The 18156-nt window shown below is 42.9% G+C and overlaps 1 protein-coding gene across 3 annotated transcripts in view; it reads left to right on the top strand.

The window, feature by feature from the left end:
- nlk2 (nemo-like kinase, type 2) overlaps positions 1 to 18156 on the top strand; it is a 148318-nt gene that overhangs the window by 51272 nt on the left and 78890 nt on the right. For all 3 annotated transcript variants that reach the window (XM_038693655.1, XM_038693653.1, XM_038693654.1), the window contains exons 4-7: positions 3571 to 3677; positions 5950 to 6035; positions 15581 to 15790; positions 17219 to 17320. In XM_038693655.1, the coding sequence (XP_038549583.1) occupies positions 3571 to 3677; positions 5950 to 6035; positions 15581 to 15790; positions 17219 to 17320 (505 nt within the window). The remainder of the gene's footprint in view (positions 1 to 3570; positions 3678 to 5949; positions 6036 to 15580; positions 15791 to 17218; positions 17321 to 18156) is intronic.

Genomic DNA, 18156 nt, shown 5'->3' with positions numbered 1-18156 from the left:
TATACAAGTACGGAGCATTTACATTTGTATTTACATTCATAGTTCAGCCCTGCCACGCCCAGGGGCGTTCCCATAGTGTCGTCACCGACGCAGGTCGAGTTCCCTCGAAGGGGAACAGGTTTATGGGAGGCTGGTATACAAAGTAGTTTCACAAACATGACTTAATAATTCGGTGTGGAAAAGAGGAGAATAGCATATAGAGTATATGAACCTGAGCCGATTGCCCGCAGCTGGGATGATTACCAAAGCGGCAAAGGCACAGCTCACAACTCCGCCCTGAGAGAGAGGAAGGTAGAGACGAGCGAGAGGGAGAGAAAGCCAAAGGAACACAAAGACAAACACAAACCAAAACCCACATCATTAAGAGCTTGGTTTTACTTATGTGTGCTGTCAGGTCTCAAAATAAATAAAACTGAGTTTAAAAACAAGTTACTAAAAACAAGTTACTGTCAATGTTCATGTTAAGCTAATGAACCATTATGAGGTTGAAGTGCTATTTTTGTAGGGTTAAGTGAATAAATTAGCTAATAAGCGCACCAACTCTCCCAAACGCGACGTCTCTCACATCTTGAGAACCCCCCGGAATATTGGGTTTCAAAGACTTCATAGTTTCTACGGTTCATATAAATCCTTATTCATTTCCAAAGATATGGCAATATTATTGTTAAGCATGGTAATGAGCACATCTGTCAGCCTAGTGGTTAAGACACATACCGTATACAAATCACGTCGTCTTTGGAGTGTTTCTGGTGTTGGACATTTGTCACATTCTTCCCCCTCACTCTCCCCCAACATTCTCTGTCACCTCTCTACTTATGAATTAAGGCAGAACGGCCCCAAAATACATTTAAAAAAGGAAAGTATAAACCATCATAAAGACTTGAGACTTGACTCAAAAGCCAACTTGTGTGGCGATGGGACCATGCATATAACCAAATATAATACTGTATATACCAAATCTTATAGTAATCTGAAAAGCAGTTTTTATGATATCATGCTTGGACCAAGCCATAAACCAACATCCCTATACCTTTGGCTCTACTATCCAAAACAGAAGGAAAATACAAAAAAAAACAGGAGTTAATACTACAGGAGGAAGATTGTTGGAACTACTGTCTTCTACAGAAACCAAAGGTGAGAGAAAAATGTAATCCCCAACACAGGAATCTTAGGTCTCACTGATATAGAGCTTTGGAGACCAAAGACAGAAATGTGTATGTGGATTATATTGGTGTGCTGTCTATCCAAAATGGAAATATAAGAAGGGCAATAAACAGCAGCTAATGTGGCCCCATACACATTAAACAAAACTGTAGGTTATACAGGTGCTGGTCATATAATTAGAATATCATCAAAAAGTTGATTTATTTCAGTAATTCCATTCAAAAAGTGAAACTTGTATAATGTATACATTCATTCCACACAGACTAATATTTCAAGTGTTCATTCCTTTTAATATTGATGTTTATAACTGACAACTAATGAAAACCCCAAAATCAGTATCAGAAAATTAGAATATTGTGAAAAGGTTCAATATTGAAGACACCTGGTGCCACACTCTAATCAGCTAATTAACTCAAAACACCTGCAAAGGCCTTTAAATGGTCTCTCAGTCTAGTTCTGTAGGCTACACAATCGTGGGGAAAACTGCTGACTTGACAGCTGTCCAAAAGACAACCATTGACACCTTGCACAAGGAGGGCAAGACACAAAAGGTCATTGCTAAAGAGGCTGGCTGTTCACAGAGCTCTGTGTCCAAGCTCATTAATAGAGAGGCGAAGGGAAGGAAAAGATGTGGTAGAAAAAAGTGTACAAGCAATAGGGATAACCGCACCCTGGAGAGGATTGTGAAACAAAACCCATTCAAAAATGTGGGGGAGATTCACAAAGAGTGGACTGCAGCTGGAGTCAGTGCTTCAAGAACCACCATGCACAGACTTATGCAAGATATGGGTTTCAGATGTCGTATTCCGTGTGTCAAGCCACTCTTGAACAAGACACAGTGTCAGAAGCGTCTCACCTGGGCTAAAGACAAAAAGGACTGGACTGCTGCTGAGTGGTCCAAAGTTATGTTCTCTGATGAAAGCAAATTTTGCATTTCCTTTGGAAATCAAGGTCCCAGAGTCTGGAGGAAGAGAGGAGAGGCACAGAATCCACATTGCTTGACTGACCAACTTTATGGAGATGCAGATTTCATTTTCCAGCAGGACTTGGCACCTGCACACAGTGCCAAAGCTACCAGTATCTGGGTTTAAGGACCATGGTATCCCTGTTCTTAATGGGCCAGCAAACTCGCCTGACCTTAACCCTATAGAAAATCTATGGGGTATTGTGAAGAGGAAGATGTGATACGCCAGACCCAACAATGCAGAAGAGCTGAAGGCCACTGTCAGAGCAACCTGGGCTCTCATAACACCTGAGCATTGCCACAGACTGATCGACTCCATGCCACGCCGCATTGCTGCAGTCATTCAGGCAAAAAGAGCCCCAACTAAGTATTGAGTGCTGTACATGCTCATACTTTTCATGTTCATACTTTTCAGTTGGCCAACATTTCTAAAAATCCTTTTTTTGTATTGGTCTTAAGTAATATTCTAATTTTCGGAGATACTGAATTTGGGATTTTTATTAGTTGTCAGTTTTAATAATCACAATTAAATGAAATTTAATTTGAAATATATTCATTCATTACACACAGATGGATATAATATCCAAGTTTCACTTTTTGAATGGAATTACTGAAATAAATCAACTTTTTAATGATATTCTAATTATGTATGCACTTCAGCACAGGGGTGTTCCCTGACTAATAGGTCAACAGCTGAAAGTGCATCTGGTTTGAGAATGTGAGCTTATTGGTGGTTGGAGCTTAGTCTTGAAACCTTGGATCGTAGTCCACTGCCATCTGTTTGCCTTGACTGATCCTATTTAAAAAGGTTCTCTGAAGGTCGCGTTGAAAGATGTAGTAGCTGTAGTGTGTAGAGATGCAATGTTCTTACTTACACCTGCAGTGTTCCACACAAGCCTTTGATACTGAATTTGGGATTTTCATTAATTGTCAGTTTTAATCATCACAATTAAATGAAATAAACATTTGAAATATATCCGTCTGTATGTAATGAATGAATATAATATCCAAGTTTCACTTTTTGAATGGAATTACTGAAATAAATCAACTTTTTGATGATATTCTAATTATATGAACAGCATCTGTATTTCTACGTCGTCTGACTGCAGGTGCGCTCTCCCAGACTGTTTTGCTTTTCAGTCAGTCAAGTGACATTCTGGTTGTGAGAACATGGTAATTATCATTTCTAGTATATTTTTATCATGCTCCCAAACATACAACACATAATGACATAAGGGATGACATAATACGTGGAGGGCCATTAGTATTGTGGCAACGCAGTGGAAACAGGAGCCCTTCTGATACTGATGCCTAACCCTTATTTTAAGAAATGAAGAACAGCTTTAGAATATTAGCACTATTTTCCTATTGTTCTGAGTGAGATTTGCTGTTTGTGCTCTTGGATGTGTTCTAGTTGTTTGCCTTAATTTCTCATCGATCAGCTATGTGGTGACTGAACTGATGCAAAGTGACCTCCATAAGATCATCGTATCACCACAGCCTCTGAGCCCAGACCACGCCAAAGTTTTTCTTTATCAGATTCTACGAGGTAGGTTCTCTTCATTTTCTCTTTCAGATCATATTCTTGTCATTTGAGACTCAAACGTTATTTCTATACCAGCTTTTATATGAGAATTTATGGTGTAATACCATCCAGACTGCTCGGAACTGGGAAATGTCCGAGTTGAAATATCCGACTTCCCACCTCAAAGCGATCCAGGTGCATGGGGGTGCCAGTAAATGTAGATTATACTTCCTAATTTTTTGGCATTTTTAACATTTTACTGAATAACTCTTAAGAGAAAGATGACTTTCAGAGATTCTTTACTGGAATCAGCTACCTAATAACATTGGCAAAACATTTCTACATAACCTGTATGATTACATGAATTGTTTAATTTTAAAATACATGGAAATATACTTTATGTTGCCTTTTAGTTTATGTTATATTTGTGCTTCCATGGGTGCTGCTATTGTTGTGTGACGTCATTCAGCTGCTACTCATGAAGTCAAATCTGACTTCAAGTGGCGTTCCAGGATAGTTTTTCTAGTTGGAGGTCGGACATTTGCCTGGAATGCAGCATATGTAACAGAATTTTTATTGGCAAATGATCATTCATCATGATCCCATACTGAAACGGTTTTCTCGTCTTAGATTATGCTTATTTTCAGGTTTATACTGCTTCTTTTGGGTGTCTACTAGAAAACGCTTATTTGCTTTACAGTTTTTCTCAATCCCTTTGGCACAATCGACTATTAAACTTTGTCAAACTGTATGACTATTTATATGAACATTAGGGCAGTTGTTTACATGACTATAGTCACTTATAATTGCTTTAGCAAGGGGGGGGGGCAAGAGCCTGCCAGTGCAAGAGGAAGGGACAAGTATGACAGGCTGGTCGGAGAGTGCAGCCTAATCTGGGCCGGTCCACAGTGTTGTCAATTAAATGTTTCGCTGAAAATACAGTGTGTGCCATGGCTGATGTCAGTGCTGTTCAGCTGCCTAAATATACAATATTAGCAATTGGACAGTATTACATATTACCCACATTAGTGGGTAACTAGTACACTGTCATTTCACAAGATGTCTTTGCATTTTGACTGTCTTGGTCTAAGCAATGTTAAAGGAACCTTTTGTTTTGATTACAATGATTTATTCATTGATGGATTTATTTACATTTGACCTTTTCCAGGTCACGTAGAGTGGTGTGCTGAATGTGCCACATGGTGTGAGGATTGTACTTAGAGTTTTGACAAACTGTTTCAGTAAATGTGCCAAATTGATTGAGAAAAACTGTAACGTTAAAAAACACAGTCTATGTCTCATACCTTGGCTTCAGCACCTCTTTTTATCCTTGGTGAATACTCTGTTTTGGCTCCTGTCTCTGTAAGCCATCGCCAAGCCCAATTTCTTCTGATTGGTCAACTTCCTGAAGCCTCCCGAGGGGCAGAAACTAGCACCTAGCCCTGCTTCATAATCCAAAAATACATGTAAATCTTGCTTTCTACAAAATGAAATGGGACCTTTAATATAATCCTATTCCAAAAGGACGGAGGTGAGAAAGGCAGACAGACAGACAGGGTTAGTAACAGGGAAAACAGAAAACGTGGAACGTGGGAAAAAAGGCTTGAGGCAAGCAGTGGCACCAGGTCAGGAGCAACAACGATCAAGCAGCGATTGTGTGGAGAACCGGGGTTGAAATACTGGAGTTGATTGCTGGCAAGTGTGGCAGGCAGAGGAGGCTGCTCATCAGGTGCAGGTGTGGATCGTCAGCTGGGCTCAGGAGCAGAGAGAGAGAGGGAGAACACAAGTAAGGGGAGCAGAGGAGACACAGGCAGGCAGGCCAAAACACAAGGGAATCACAAGAAAGGAGAAATAAACAGAACACTCACCATCAGCCGGGCTGCCAGCATAACAGATAAATTTGTTTTTAAAAAACGAGTAGACACCAATTCCTTGATTTCTGAGCAAGAGTCTATAATTGTTAACACCCTCACTCAACCTGTTGGATGCATGAGTGCTGGTAAGCACCCCCCAGCCGAGGCAGATGGCCGCCCACCCTGAGTCATGGTTCTGCTTGAGGTTTCTGCCTCTTTAAAGGAAGTTTTTCCTTTCCTCTGTTGCCAACTGTTTGCTCATGGTGGGAATTGTTGGGTCTCTGTAAATAATATCACAGAGTATGGTGTGATATAAGTGCAAGGTGATAACTTCTGTTATGATTTGGTGCTGTATGAAAAAAAAATTGAGGATTGTAATATCTTAGATCTGATACAATATTCTGTTCTGTTGTCTCTTCTTCCTCAACCATCACCACCACCAGGGCTTAAATACCTTCATTCTGCTGGCATTCTACATCGAGACATCAAGCCTGGCAACCTCCTGGTCAACAGCAACTGTGTGCTCAAGGTGTGTGGAAGAGGCTGTCCTTTGTCCTGTCAACCAAATATGTCAAAGATGAATCTAAATCCACATCCAACCTTATCTTTGAAGGCTTAAAATGTTCAGTTGTTGTTCAGGCCATGTCAGAAAGAATTTGATTCAGCTCCCTGTTCATTTTACGGGCTGTAGTTGATGGTGTTTATACTGTATTGTATTTTACTGTAAGGTTCTTTGTTATTCAGTCTACCATGGACACAATGCTACAAACTACGCCCTTGTACAGTAGTTAACACTCAGGAGACCAAAAACATAAATGTAACAATCTGACTGTTGCAACGACCCATGTCTACAAACCAACCATTGAGAATATAACATGAAATGATGGAGAAAACACTGACTAAGGGCAGCACAAATTTTTGATCAAAACAAAAGCAAGCATAAAAGAGCAGTGTCAGCACTAATGCCAAAGCTTGCTTTTGCTGTTTTTAAAAAATACTTGTTTAGATGTTTATATAGGAGTGCTGTTAATCCAAGATGAAACTATGATGAGGGCAATAAACAGCAGCTAATGTGGTGTTGTGAACATATATATTTAATATCAATAACACTTGTAAAGGGGCACCACTCATGTTTCAGAAAAGGCCTTGAGAAACTTTTGCATTAATTAACTTGGTTATCAAATTTGACATGAACTGGTTTCTGGTCTGTTTGTTCAGCGTTGAGTATCTGATGTTAGGCAAAAAAATTATCCAAAAAATAAATTTTAAAAAAGCGAGATTGACAAAAATAAAAAAGTTTAGCAAGAAGTAATATTTTTTTCTGGAGATTAAAATTAAGTTTCAAGAAAGGAGCTCAGGACAAAGGGGGCTTCTGGTTATATCAGATTTTGTCCACTCTTGTTAAGTTTCTCTCTGTTAGGGGAAACATTGACTGTAAACATGGAATATGTCTAACTACCTATTTTACGTGCATTTCGCCATATCGCATTTCTTAATGGTCAAACACATTGCTCATAGCATAGGTAGTTTTCCAATAACCGTGAGAGGAGAACAGCTCATCTCATTAAACACTGTTAAGTCACACATCTCCAAATATGATCAAGTTGTCTAACGTAATGTGTGTGTGTGACCATCTGGTTGGGTTTCATAGTGTCATTTAATGTCCTGCTTCCTGTCATTTCAACTATGTTACTATCATGCTCCCAAAAATACAACACATAATGACAAAGCAGTTTCAATGCAGTTGTATTCACCAAACTGCATGTATCTGTGGACACACACAGTATCTGTGGACACACACATTGTAGCTCCTGAATAGCTGACTATTGCAACAGTCTGTTTTCATGGCTCCACTACAAGTCTATTAATCTGCTCCAGGTTGGACAGGACTCAGCTGCCAGGCTTTTAACAAGATCTAAGGGAAGTGACGACACCTGTTATAGTGTCCTTGCACTGGCTCCCAGTATGTTTTAAGTTGATTTTAAAATCTTACTGTTGACTTTTAAAGGCTTTTCATGGCCTCTCTCCATGCAATATATTAGGGCTGTCCCCGACTAAGGATTTACATAGTCGAATCAGAATTGTCAATAATTGCCTATCATTCTCATCAATAGTGATAAGTGATTCAAACGTCCCGCTAAGTTCACACACAACTGTGCACATCACCAGCGCTGCTGTTTCTCCTCTGTCTCTCTCCCTCTTCTACCAGACACACATCTGGTGGTGCGGTACTGCTGCGACCCACTTTTGTCTCGCGCTGCAGTTTGGTGTTGTTTTAATTTGTGTTTTAAGAGTAATGTTGTTGGATTTTAAACTTTTAAAACTGAGGAATTGTGTACATCCCCGCAACCCTGTATGCAGGATAAGCAGTTGACGATGGATAGATGGAATGTGTACAGAAGTCGACACAATGACAACCTTGGCAAAACTTTTATTGGCACTTTTTATTGTGGAACTCCTTCGGCCATGCCAAACATTTGGAAGAGGAAACAACCTGCGGGAGACCCTCCACCACCCGACTTCACTGAGGACATACGACCCTCTGCCCCGAGGAGACGAATTCAGAGAAGAGGAAGGAGAGGCAGAATCTGTCAGCTTCTCAGAAGGAGTTTTTATTAATCATAAATGGCGCAGGCAACATACCTAACCTTCATAAGGACTATTGTAACGTGAAGAATACCTACTTGAGCAGGGCTAAACGGTGTCAAACTCGGACCATAACATAGTCCATCTCATCCCCACTTACAAAACTGTTCTCAAGAGCAGTAAACCATGCACCAAGGCTATAAAGGTCTGGACTAGCGACAGCATTGAGTCCCTTAAAGGTTGCTTTTTCTTGACAGAATGGAGTATCTTTCATGAACTTGACGTAGATAAAGATAAAGAGACTGTTACAGATTACATAAATTCTGTGTGGACAATGTTAAACCTCAGAAAGAAATAACTATTTATCCTAACAAAAAAATGTACATAACTAAGGAGGTTAACTAAGACCGTATCAACCGCAAGAAACTGGCATTTAAGAACCAGGACAGAGCACTGTAGTGAACAACGGTGTGGATTTGTGCATTTTATATGGAATAAATTTGGAGCTACCCTAAATTCCTTTCTCCTCCCCAGAGAAGGGGAGGGGTCAAAGTTGCTTTCTCTAAGTGCTATCTCGACCATAAAACTGGCACCTTTTTGATTCCGAAGCTGATAACGCGGGGCCTGACTGTTAAACTGACAAAGGGGACACGAACCAGCCATTGGCATTTCCCTAAACAGCCTATCAAAACTGGCCCCCCCACACACGTTTCCGTGGCAACTGACCTTATTCTTTGTTTATTACCACATCAAAAAGGAAAACCCCTGTCTCACCCAAGTGTGACATGGTCCAGACACTGAACTTTCAAAGACTCAAAGCATTTAATTGAGTTAATTAAATCTTTAGTTACCTGATTACGTTTGCCTCTATTTGAGTAGTTATGTTAACTGTTGTTGCTATCTGTTGTTGATATTAGTGCTGAAAAGAAGTTACTTGTGCCGTGTTTTTATTTTCAGCAAGACACCCCTTCATCTGATGTAATTAATGCTTGTTCATAATACTTTCCTACAAAATTCCTTTAGAAATAATGACAAAGAAATGTTTTACTATACTCTTAATCGCCAGCTTGAATTTGAATACTCACAAGCCCCCGGCTGAGCGCCGCTATGTTGGAGTTCATTCCGGTGAACTTCGGGGGGGGGACTCTGACTGTTGTTTGTGCATATGCACCAAACAGTAGTTCAGAGTATTCGGCCTTCATGGAGACCCTGAATGGATTTCTGTATGGGGCTCCAGTAGGGGACTCCATAGTTCTGCTGGAAGACTTCAACATGCATGTGGGCAATGATGGAGATACCTGGAAAGGCGTGATCGGGAGGAATGGCCCCCCTGATCTGAACCCAAGTGGGTGTTTGTTGTTAGACTTCTGTGCTAGTCATGGATTGTCTATAACAATCACCATGTTCGAACATAAGGATGCTCATAAGTGTACGTGGTACCAGAGCACCCTAGGCTGAAGATCGATGATCGATTTTGTAGTTGTTTCATCTGATTTGAGGTTGCATGTTTCGGACACCCGGGTGAAGAAAGGGGCGGAGCTGTCAACTGATCACCATCTGGTGGTGAGTTGGGTCAGGGGGTGGGGGAAGACTCTGTACAGACCCGGTAAGCCCAAACGGGTAGTGTGGGTGAACTGGGAACGTCTGGAGGAGGCCCCTGTCCGTGAGATCTTCAACTCAAACCTCCGGCGGAGCTTTTCTGGCATCCCTGTGGAGGTTGGGGACATTGAACATGAGTGGGCAACGTTCAAAGCTTCTATTGCTGAAGCTGCATCGGGAAGCTGTGGTCTCAAGGTCTTAGGTGCCTCAAGGGGGGGTAACCCTCGAACACTGTGGTGGACACAGGTGGTCAGGGAAGCCGTCCGACTGAAGGATGCCTCCCGGGATTGCTTCTGGAGAACTGTCCGCCACCTCAGGAAGGGGAAGCGGGGAACTGTCCAAGCTGTGTACAGTAAGGATGGGACCCTGTTGACCTCAACTGGGAAGGTAATTGGGTGGTGGAAGGAACACTTTGAGGAACACCTAAATCCGACTGTCACACCCTCTCTAGTAGAGGCAGAGCTGGAGGCTGATGGGGGTTTCTCGTCAATTTCCCTGCTCGAAGTCACTGAGGTAGTCAAACAACTCCATAGTAGCAAAGCACAGACTAACTCTTTACTTTCACAAGGATACTGGAGTGGGTTGGGAGTATGCCCATCCAGTCTACATGTGCTTTGTATATCTGGAGAAAGCGTATGGCCGGGTGCCCCAGGAGATACTGTGGGAGGTGCTGCGGGAGTATGGAGTGAGGGGGGCCTTTCTCAGGGCTATCCAATCCCTGTACATCCAAAGCGAGAGCTGTGTCCGAGTACTCGGCAGTAAGTCGGACTATTTCCAGGTGGGGGTTGGCTTTTGCCAGGGCAGCGCTTTGTCACCAATCCTGTTTGTGATATTCATGGACAGGATATCAAGGCGTAGTCGTGGTGAGATTATATCTCCACACTGGCCTGGGGACACCTGGGGACCCCTCAGGATCCCCTAGTCAGAGCTGGTTAATGTGGCTCAGGAAAGAGAAGTTTGGGGTCCCCTGCTGGAGCTGCTGCCCCCACGACCCGACCCCGGATAAGCGGATGAAGATGGATGGATGGATGGATGGATGGATGAGGTTGGTGTGTCTTTAGACCCTTTTCAGTTTGTCTATAGGCAGGGGCATGGCATAGATGACGCTATTAACAGCATCTCACATCTGATCAGTAACCTTGAGGACCCAAAGGCCTATGCACACATTTTGTTTGTTGATTTTAGTTAAGCTTTTAACGCTCTGCAGTCTCACATGCCAGAAACTGAAACACATGAATGCAAACTCTTTTATTCTCAACTGGTATTTTGCTTTTTTAACAAACCGTACTCAACAGGTCAGAATGAATAATGCTCTCACAGAGCCCAGGCCAATCAGCACTGGTGCCCCTCAGGGCTGTGTCAGCTCTCCAGTCCTCTTTACACTGTATACTGTATAAACTGCACTCCATACTGACAATTATATTATCAAATTCTCAGGCGATACAGCAATCCTCTGCCTTATGTACAAAGATAGAAGCCCAGCAGCGTATCATACGAAAATTTAGGAATTTGTCCAGTGGTGTGACGACAACTATCTTGTGCTAAATGTGACCAAGACTGAGGAGATGGTGCTTAACACAAATGCCATAGGTGACACCATGCCTGTAGTGATCAACAACTTACCCATTACCCTGGTTAGCTCTTACAAGTACCTTGGTGTACATATCGACAATGCACTTATCTGGAAGGACCACGTGAATACTCTTTGCTCCAGACTTCAACAGAGGATCCATTTTTTACAAAGACTTAGAGTGTATGGAGTCGAGCAGAAATTTATGTTGTTGTTTTATCACACAATACTAGAGAGTATTATAAGATACGGTATCACAGCCTGGTATGGTCACCTGAAAGTACAGACCAAATCTCAGATCGTCCGTCAGGTACAGACAGCTATGAAGATTATGGGGGTCAAAAACCATCTGCCCCTCCAGACAATCTATGAGCAGTTGGTTATCAGACAGGCACAAAAAATAGTTTCCGATCCAACCCACATACTTCACCCAGAATTTCAGCTTTTACCCTCTGGTAGAAGATTCAGGGTTTAAATCGGTTTAGCCTGCATTTAGAAACACTCATTTGTACCTATGTCCATTAAGCTTATCAACACTAACATGTAGGCTTGGGGTTGTGCACGATGTCATTGTGCAATAAGTAGGCTATTGGGGTTATGCAGTATGTTAGTGGTGCGATACATGGGCTGTTGGATTGTTCAATATGTCATTGTGTATTGCATAGGTTATTTGAAATGTGTCATTTGTGCAATACATAGGCTATTAGGGCTGTGCTACACTTACAGCGGGGAAGAGTCCCCTTTGGGGACAATAAAGTATATCTTATCTTATACACACGCTACGCCCCACATGTGCACTGACGCCCCCTTCCTTAAGGGTTAGGATTACAATTTTGGATTTATTCACGCACTCTAAAAACCTTCATCAAAAGCTTCTTTCTTTTCAGATGTTAATTTACAGCATTATTGTTGATATTTATATCATAATAGGCTGTATATTAATTTAGTGGGAGAAAACCAGTAGATCTATGTAAAATCAGGCAATGACCACCCCCATATTGGCAAAATGGTGTGATTTGTTAAGGTTTCATAACGGCTCTGCGAGTCGAATCAGGCTCCTAATATCGAATCATCAATTCTTTGACTATTCGGGGTCACCCCTACTATATATCTGACCTTTCAGGGGCATACGAGCCAGTACCTAGCCTTAGTGAGAGGTCTTTTATATGTTCCCAAGGCGTGGCTTAAAACCAGAGGTGACATCATTTGCAATCTGAGCCCCAAAGCTTTAGAACGATTTCCTCAGGCAGCCTGAGGAAATCAGGTCAGCAGAATCTGTGATCTCTTCTTAAAATGAATTTTAATTTGAGAGATTTTCCTGATTTGGGTGAACTTCCTGAGTGTAGTCTGTGTGGGGGAAACACATTTGAGTACCGCACGCCGCTACCGGGAATATTTCTCTCCAACGTGCACTCACTGTGGAATAAAATGGACAAACTTCGGCTACTGGTGGGGAAAAACAAGAGACTTTTATTCATCTTCTGTTCTGTGCTTCACCGGGACGTGGCTGTCTGGATCAATACCGGACTCCGCGCTGCAGCTGTCTGGCTTCCAGGAGTTTGTTTTTACATTAACAGTGGCTGGTGTAACGATGTGACAGTGATTCAGCAACACTGTTCTCATGACCTGGAATATTTATTGATACATTGTGTTACGAGGGTTGTGTGGTGTGGGGACAGAGAGGACCCAAACGCAGCACTCTGAGCAAAGGAGGTTTATTTAGGGAAAAAGGGGGTTGAGGGACTGGAGTGGAGGATACCGGGGAAACACTGGCACAGGGAAACCGACAGGACGGGAACCAGGGAGCTGGGGAACACTGGGGCCGAGGGAGGGAGGATGCAAGGGAGAACTGGGAGGATGCCGTGTGGGAAGCCCGAAGAGGAGAGGTCCGGAGGACGAGGGTGAGTGAACCTGGGAGGGAAACAGACGGAGAGACAGGGTTAGAGATAACGGAGACTAAGCACAGGGAAAATGTGAGAAAACAAGAAACATGAGAGCCTGAACACAGAGGGGGCACCGGGTACGGAGCAACGACGATCAAGCAAGAATGGTGTGGAGAACCGGGGTTGAAATACAGGCAGGGATGAGGTTGACTACTGGCAGGTGTGGCAGGCTGACGAGGTGGCTGATGAGGTGCAGGTGCGGGTCGTTGGCTGGGCTCAGGAGCAGAGGGAGAGATAGCACACAGGGGAGAAAACACAGGGAGGCAGGCAGGGAACAGAAAACCAAGGAAAAAGCAGAATAACTGATAAAAAGGAGAAAAAAACCAGGACACTCACCGTCAGCCGGGCTGTCACCACAACACATTGTAAGCCATTCTTCTCCCCCCGTGAGTTCGCTAGCTACTTTCTGCTCTGTGTCTATATCGCACCGCAGGCCAACGTGCAGGAGGCACAGCGCACGCTGGCCAATCAGATACTGTGGGTAGAGCGGACATTCCTGGACTCCTTAGTTATTGTTACACCACAGTAAGCAGTGCCTATCACGCCGTCCCTCGAGCTCCACTGGGACACTCTGACCACGCCATGGTTCACTTGATTCCTGCATACAGTCAACAACTAAAAATCTGTAAACTTGTGGTGAGGACATCAAAGCAGTGAACCTCCAGGCGTGCTTGGACTGCACTGACTGGGATGTTTTCAGGACTGCTACCAACAGTCTGGATGAGTTTACAGAGGCTGTGATGTCCTACATCAGCTTCTGTGAAGACAGCTGCATTCCAATATGGCCCAGGGTGAGTTATAACAATGACAAACCCTGTTTCACAGCTAAACTCAGACAGCTGAGGTTGGAAAAGGAAGAGGTGTTTAGGAGTGGCGACCGGGCCAGGTTTAAGGAGTCAAAGTACAGGTTTAGCAAGGCAGTGCGAGATGCTAAACAGCTGTACGCAGAGCGACTACAACACCAGTTCTCAAATAACGACTCTGCTTCTGTCTAGAGAGGCTTCAGACAGATCACCAGCTACAAACCTAAATCCCCCCAATCCATGAACGACTCACACCTTGCCAACGAGTTGAACCAGTTTTACTGTCGCTTTGAAAGACAATGGGACAGACCTGACACCATCCCCCGTCACACCACTGATCGGCCACAGTCCACCATCTCATCCCCCACCTCCTCCCCCTCTCTTACCATCCTAGAGAAGGATGTCAACAGACTGTTCAGGAGGCAGAAACCTCGCAAAGCAGCTGGACCGGATTCTGTCTCCACATCCACCCTGAACCACTGCGCCAATCAGCTGTCTCCGGTGTTCAGACATTTTTAACACCTCACTGGAGACATTCCCCTCAGGGCTGCGTTCTTTCCCCTCTGCTATTCTCCCTGTACACCAACAGCTGCACCTCCAGTCACCAGTCTGTCAAGCTCCTGAAGTTTGCGGATGACCCCACCCTCACTGTGCTCATTTCTGGTGGGGATGATTCTGCCCCCAGGTGGGAGATTGACCATCTGGTGACCTGGTGCAGCCAGAACAGTCTGGAGCTCAATGCTCTGAAGACAGGGGAGATGGTCGCAGACTTCAGAAAGAGCCCATCCCCACCCTCCCCCATCATCCTGTGTGACTCAATTGAGTCCATCCTCACCTCCTCCATCACCATCTGGTACGCTGCTGCCACTGCCAGGGACAAGGGCAGGCTGCAGCGTATCATTCGCTCTGCAGATAAGGTGATTGGCTACAATCTTCCTTCTCTTCAGGACCTGTACGCCTCCAGGACTCTGAGGCGTGCAGGAAAGATTGCAGCTGACCCCTCCCACCCTGGACACAAACTGTTTCAGACTCTCCCCTCTGGCAGGAGGCTGCGGTCAATCAGGATCAAAACCTCTCGCCACAAGAACAGTTTCTTTCCGATGGCAGTGGGCTTCCTCAACAAGGCCCAGGTCCCCACTTTCAGTGACTCTCATGCCCCCCTCCCCAAACTCACACACACTCATACACCCTCCTGACCCCACACTTTACAATAACACTCAACTGTGCTTTATGCTCATGTTGCCAACTTTTGCACATACTTGTCAGCATTGTATTATAGTATTATTGTATCTTTTTATATTTTTTGTATACTTTTATATATATATTTTTTCTGATCTCCTTTTTTTTAATAAATATATTTATATTACTATTTATGTTATGTGTACTGTAAGCACCAATTCATACCAAGGCAAATTCCTCGTATGTGAAAATGTACCTGGCAATAAACCCGATTCTGATTCTGAGTAGGAGAAACAAGCGTTCATACTAGTTACTAGTATTAGTTGTTAGAATAAAGCTGCCAGCGGAAATTATATTCCAAGAGTGTATTAACATCTGAATGGCTGTCTTCCAGATCTGTGATTTTGGCCTGGCCCGAGTGGAGGAGTCAGACGAGTCACGGCACATGACTCAGGAAGTGGTGACACAGTACTACCGCGCTCCTGAGATTCTCATGGGGAGCCGCCACTATTCCAACTCCATTGATATCTGGTCTGTGGGCTGCATCTTTGCTGAGCTGCTGGGGAGACGCATACTCTTCCAAGCCCAAAGTCCCATTCAGCAGGTAACCATTCTTTGACAGCAGCCTCTCTTTTGAACACCACATCAATCATGTCCCCAGGACTGCCTTTCTTCACCTCAAAACATTGCCTGTCTCTGCCCATCACTGACCTTGACCTGATCCACTCATTCATTACATCCAGAATTGACTATTGCAATAGCATCCTCTATGGTTCACCTGCCAAAGCCCTAAATAAACTTCAATATTTCCAAAACTCTGCTTCCCACCTCCTCACCCACACACGCACCTGTGACCACCCCTGTCCTCCAGAATCTTCATTGGCTCCCTGTTCCCCAACGCATTCAGTATAAAATTCTCCTCCTCACACATAAAGCCCTCCATAACAAGGCCCCTTCCTACCTCACAGACCTGCTCCACCACCACAATCCCTCCCTTAACCTCCGCTCCTCTGACCTCCTCTCACCACAAATCAGGACCAAGCACCATACCGCGGGCGACAGAGATTTCACCATCGCAGTCCCATCCCTATGGACCTCCTTATCCATACACATCCAAGATTGCAGCAACATGGACTCTTTTAAATCATTTATGAAAACACACCTTTTTAGACTAGCTTTTAACATCAAATAATGTTATATACACCTGCTGCTGTTTGTTATTTTGTTATTTATATGGTCGCCCCTTTGCTCTTATGTATTTCCGCACCATATGTTTTTATCTTTGAGTGTCCTGAAAAGTGCTATAGAAATAAAATGTATTATTATTATTATTAAAATAAGATGAGATGAGACAATAAAGAACTTCGTCATCCTCAAGGGACTTTTTATGGCCAAGATGCTGGATATAAATAATGAATTAAATGCATACATGCATAAATATACTGTATGCACATTAAAATAAAATACCAAAATGTTCTAATCGTGGCTAGGGGCCTATTTAAAAAAAAAAAAAAAACTTGTCTGCAGAGAGGACCGTGCCTTCATTTTTCATTTCCAGTTTTATATCTATTTTAGTAAGAAATTAACCTTTATTATTATTTATCGTAGAATTAAATAAAAGTATAAGAGATAAAGGAGGTGCAAAGTACAAATATGGGTGCAACCCATTAGTGAAAGTACATGGTGTCACTTACAATCTTCTAAATTGCATGCAATACATGAATATATTGTACAAAAAGGTGCAAATGTGTTACTATGTTACAAAATTACAATCACAGAAATAAACAATATTCCGACCACTCAAAGCACTTTTACAGTACATCACATTCACCTCATTCACACACATTCATACACTAATGGCAGATGGTAAGGGGCCAGAAATTGACACATTCATACAAATTCACTGTGAATAAACTGTATAAAGGGCAATCAAACTGCAAATAGAAAACAGAAACTGCCAAATGAGTTTGCGGTATGGTTAGTGTTTATGACACCGGCTGTGATGTGTGTCTGTCTGGTATGTTTTTTTTAGTTGGATTTAATCACTGACCTGTTGGGGACTCCCTCTATGGAGGCGATGAGGACAGCTTGTGAAGGCGCACGCACACACATTCTGAGAGGACCTCACAAACAGGTAATAATGTCTTTTTGCAAACAGCAACTTTTCAGTTTTTGCTCATTATAAAGTGGACGGTCAGACTAATGTAGGGCTCCGTTGTCCGGCTGGCAGTGGCGTATCCAGGACATTTTTACTGGGGTGGACAAGATGGGACACAGAGCTAGTGCGGGGTGGCCATGGCATAGCGAAGTTTAATGCATATACGGACGCAGCCGAACGCGGTTCAAATCCTGGACCCCGGTCCTTTGCTGCACGTCACATCCCCTCTCTCGCATGATTTCCTGTCTTGTAACTGTCAAATAAAGGTGTCTATGCTGTTAAAAAATATATATTTTTAAAAAAGTCTTTTTTTATTCCATTTCCACCTATCACAGTCCTCAAGTATCTCTGATTATTTTAACATGTCAGAGCAGGGTAAGCAAACATAGGTAACAATACGGGTAACACAGATGATGGCCTGATGACTGAATAATGTCATTCTATAGGATGCCTTGTGATGTATGAAAATGTGCAAAATGCTGTTTTCAACCCAAACAGTATTCATGTCCAAGGCCCTGATGAAGGTATAAATTGAAACGTTTGCTTTGATTCAGCATACATTAAGTTTATTTAAATCAAACAGTTAAGACTTAGACCAGACCAAATATAACTTATTATAATTGTACATAAACAACAAACCAAACAAGCCCTTTAACTACAAAAAACAAGACCATAAGACAAATTCTGTGTTCATCCATCTTACATCAGATGAATTCTCCTGTTTTGGTGATTGGTAGCAAAAAATTTAATAAACTTGTCCATGTCAAGTGACTTTGCTCTTCTAAACTCAATGCTGAGAACACCCAGGTTGC

Source organism: Micropterus salmoides, unplaced genomic scaffold (genome assembly GCF_014851395.1).
Source record: "Micropterus salmoides isolate LMB-PRFRI ecotype aquatic unplaced genomic scaffold, ASM1485139v1 Ms_hic_scaffold_3, whole genome shotgun sequence".
In the NCBI taxonomy this organism is placed as follows: Eukaryota; Metazoa; Chordata; class Actinopteri; order Centrarchiformes; family Centrarchidae; genus Micropterus; species Micropterus salmoides.
The sequence above is the reverse complement of the archived record's forward strand: the minus strand, read 5'-3'. Positions and strand labels throughout refer to the sequence as shown.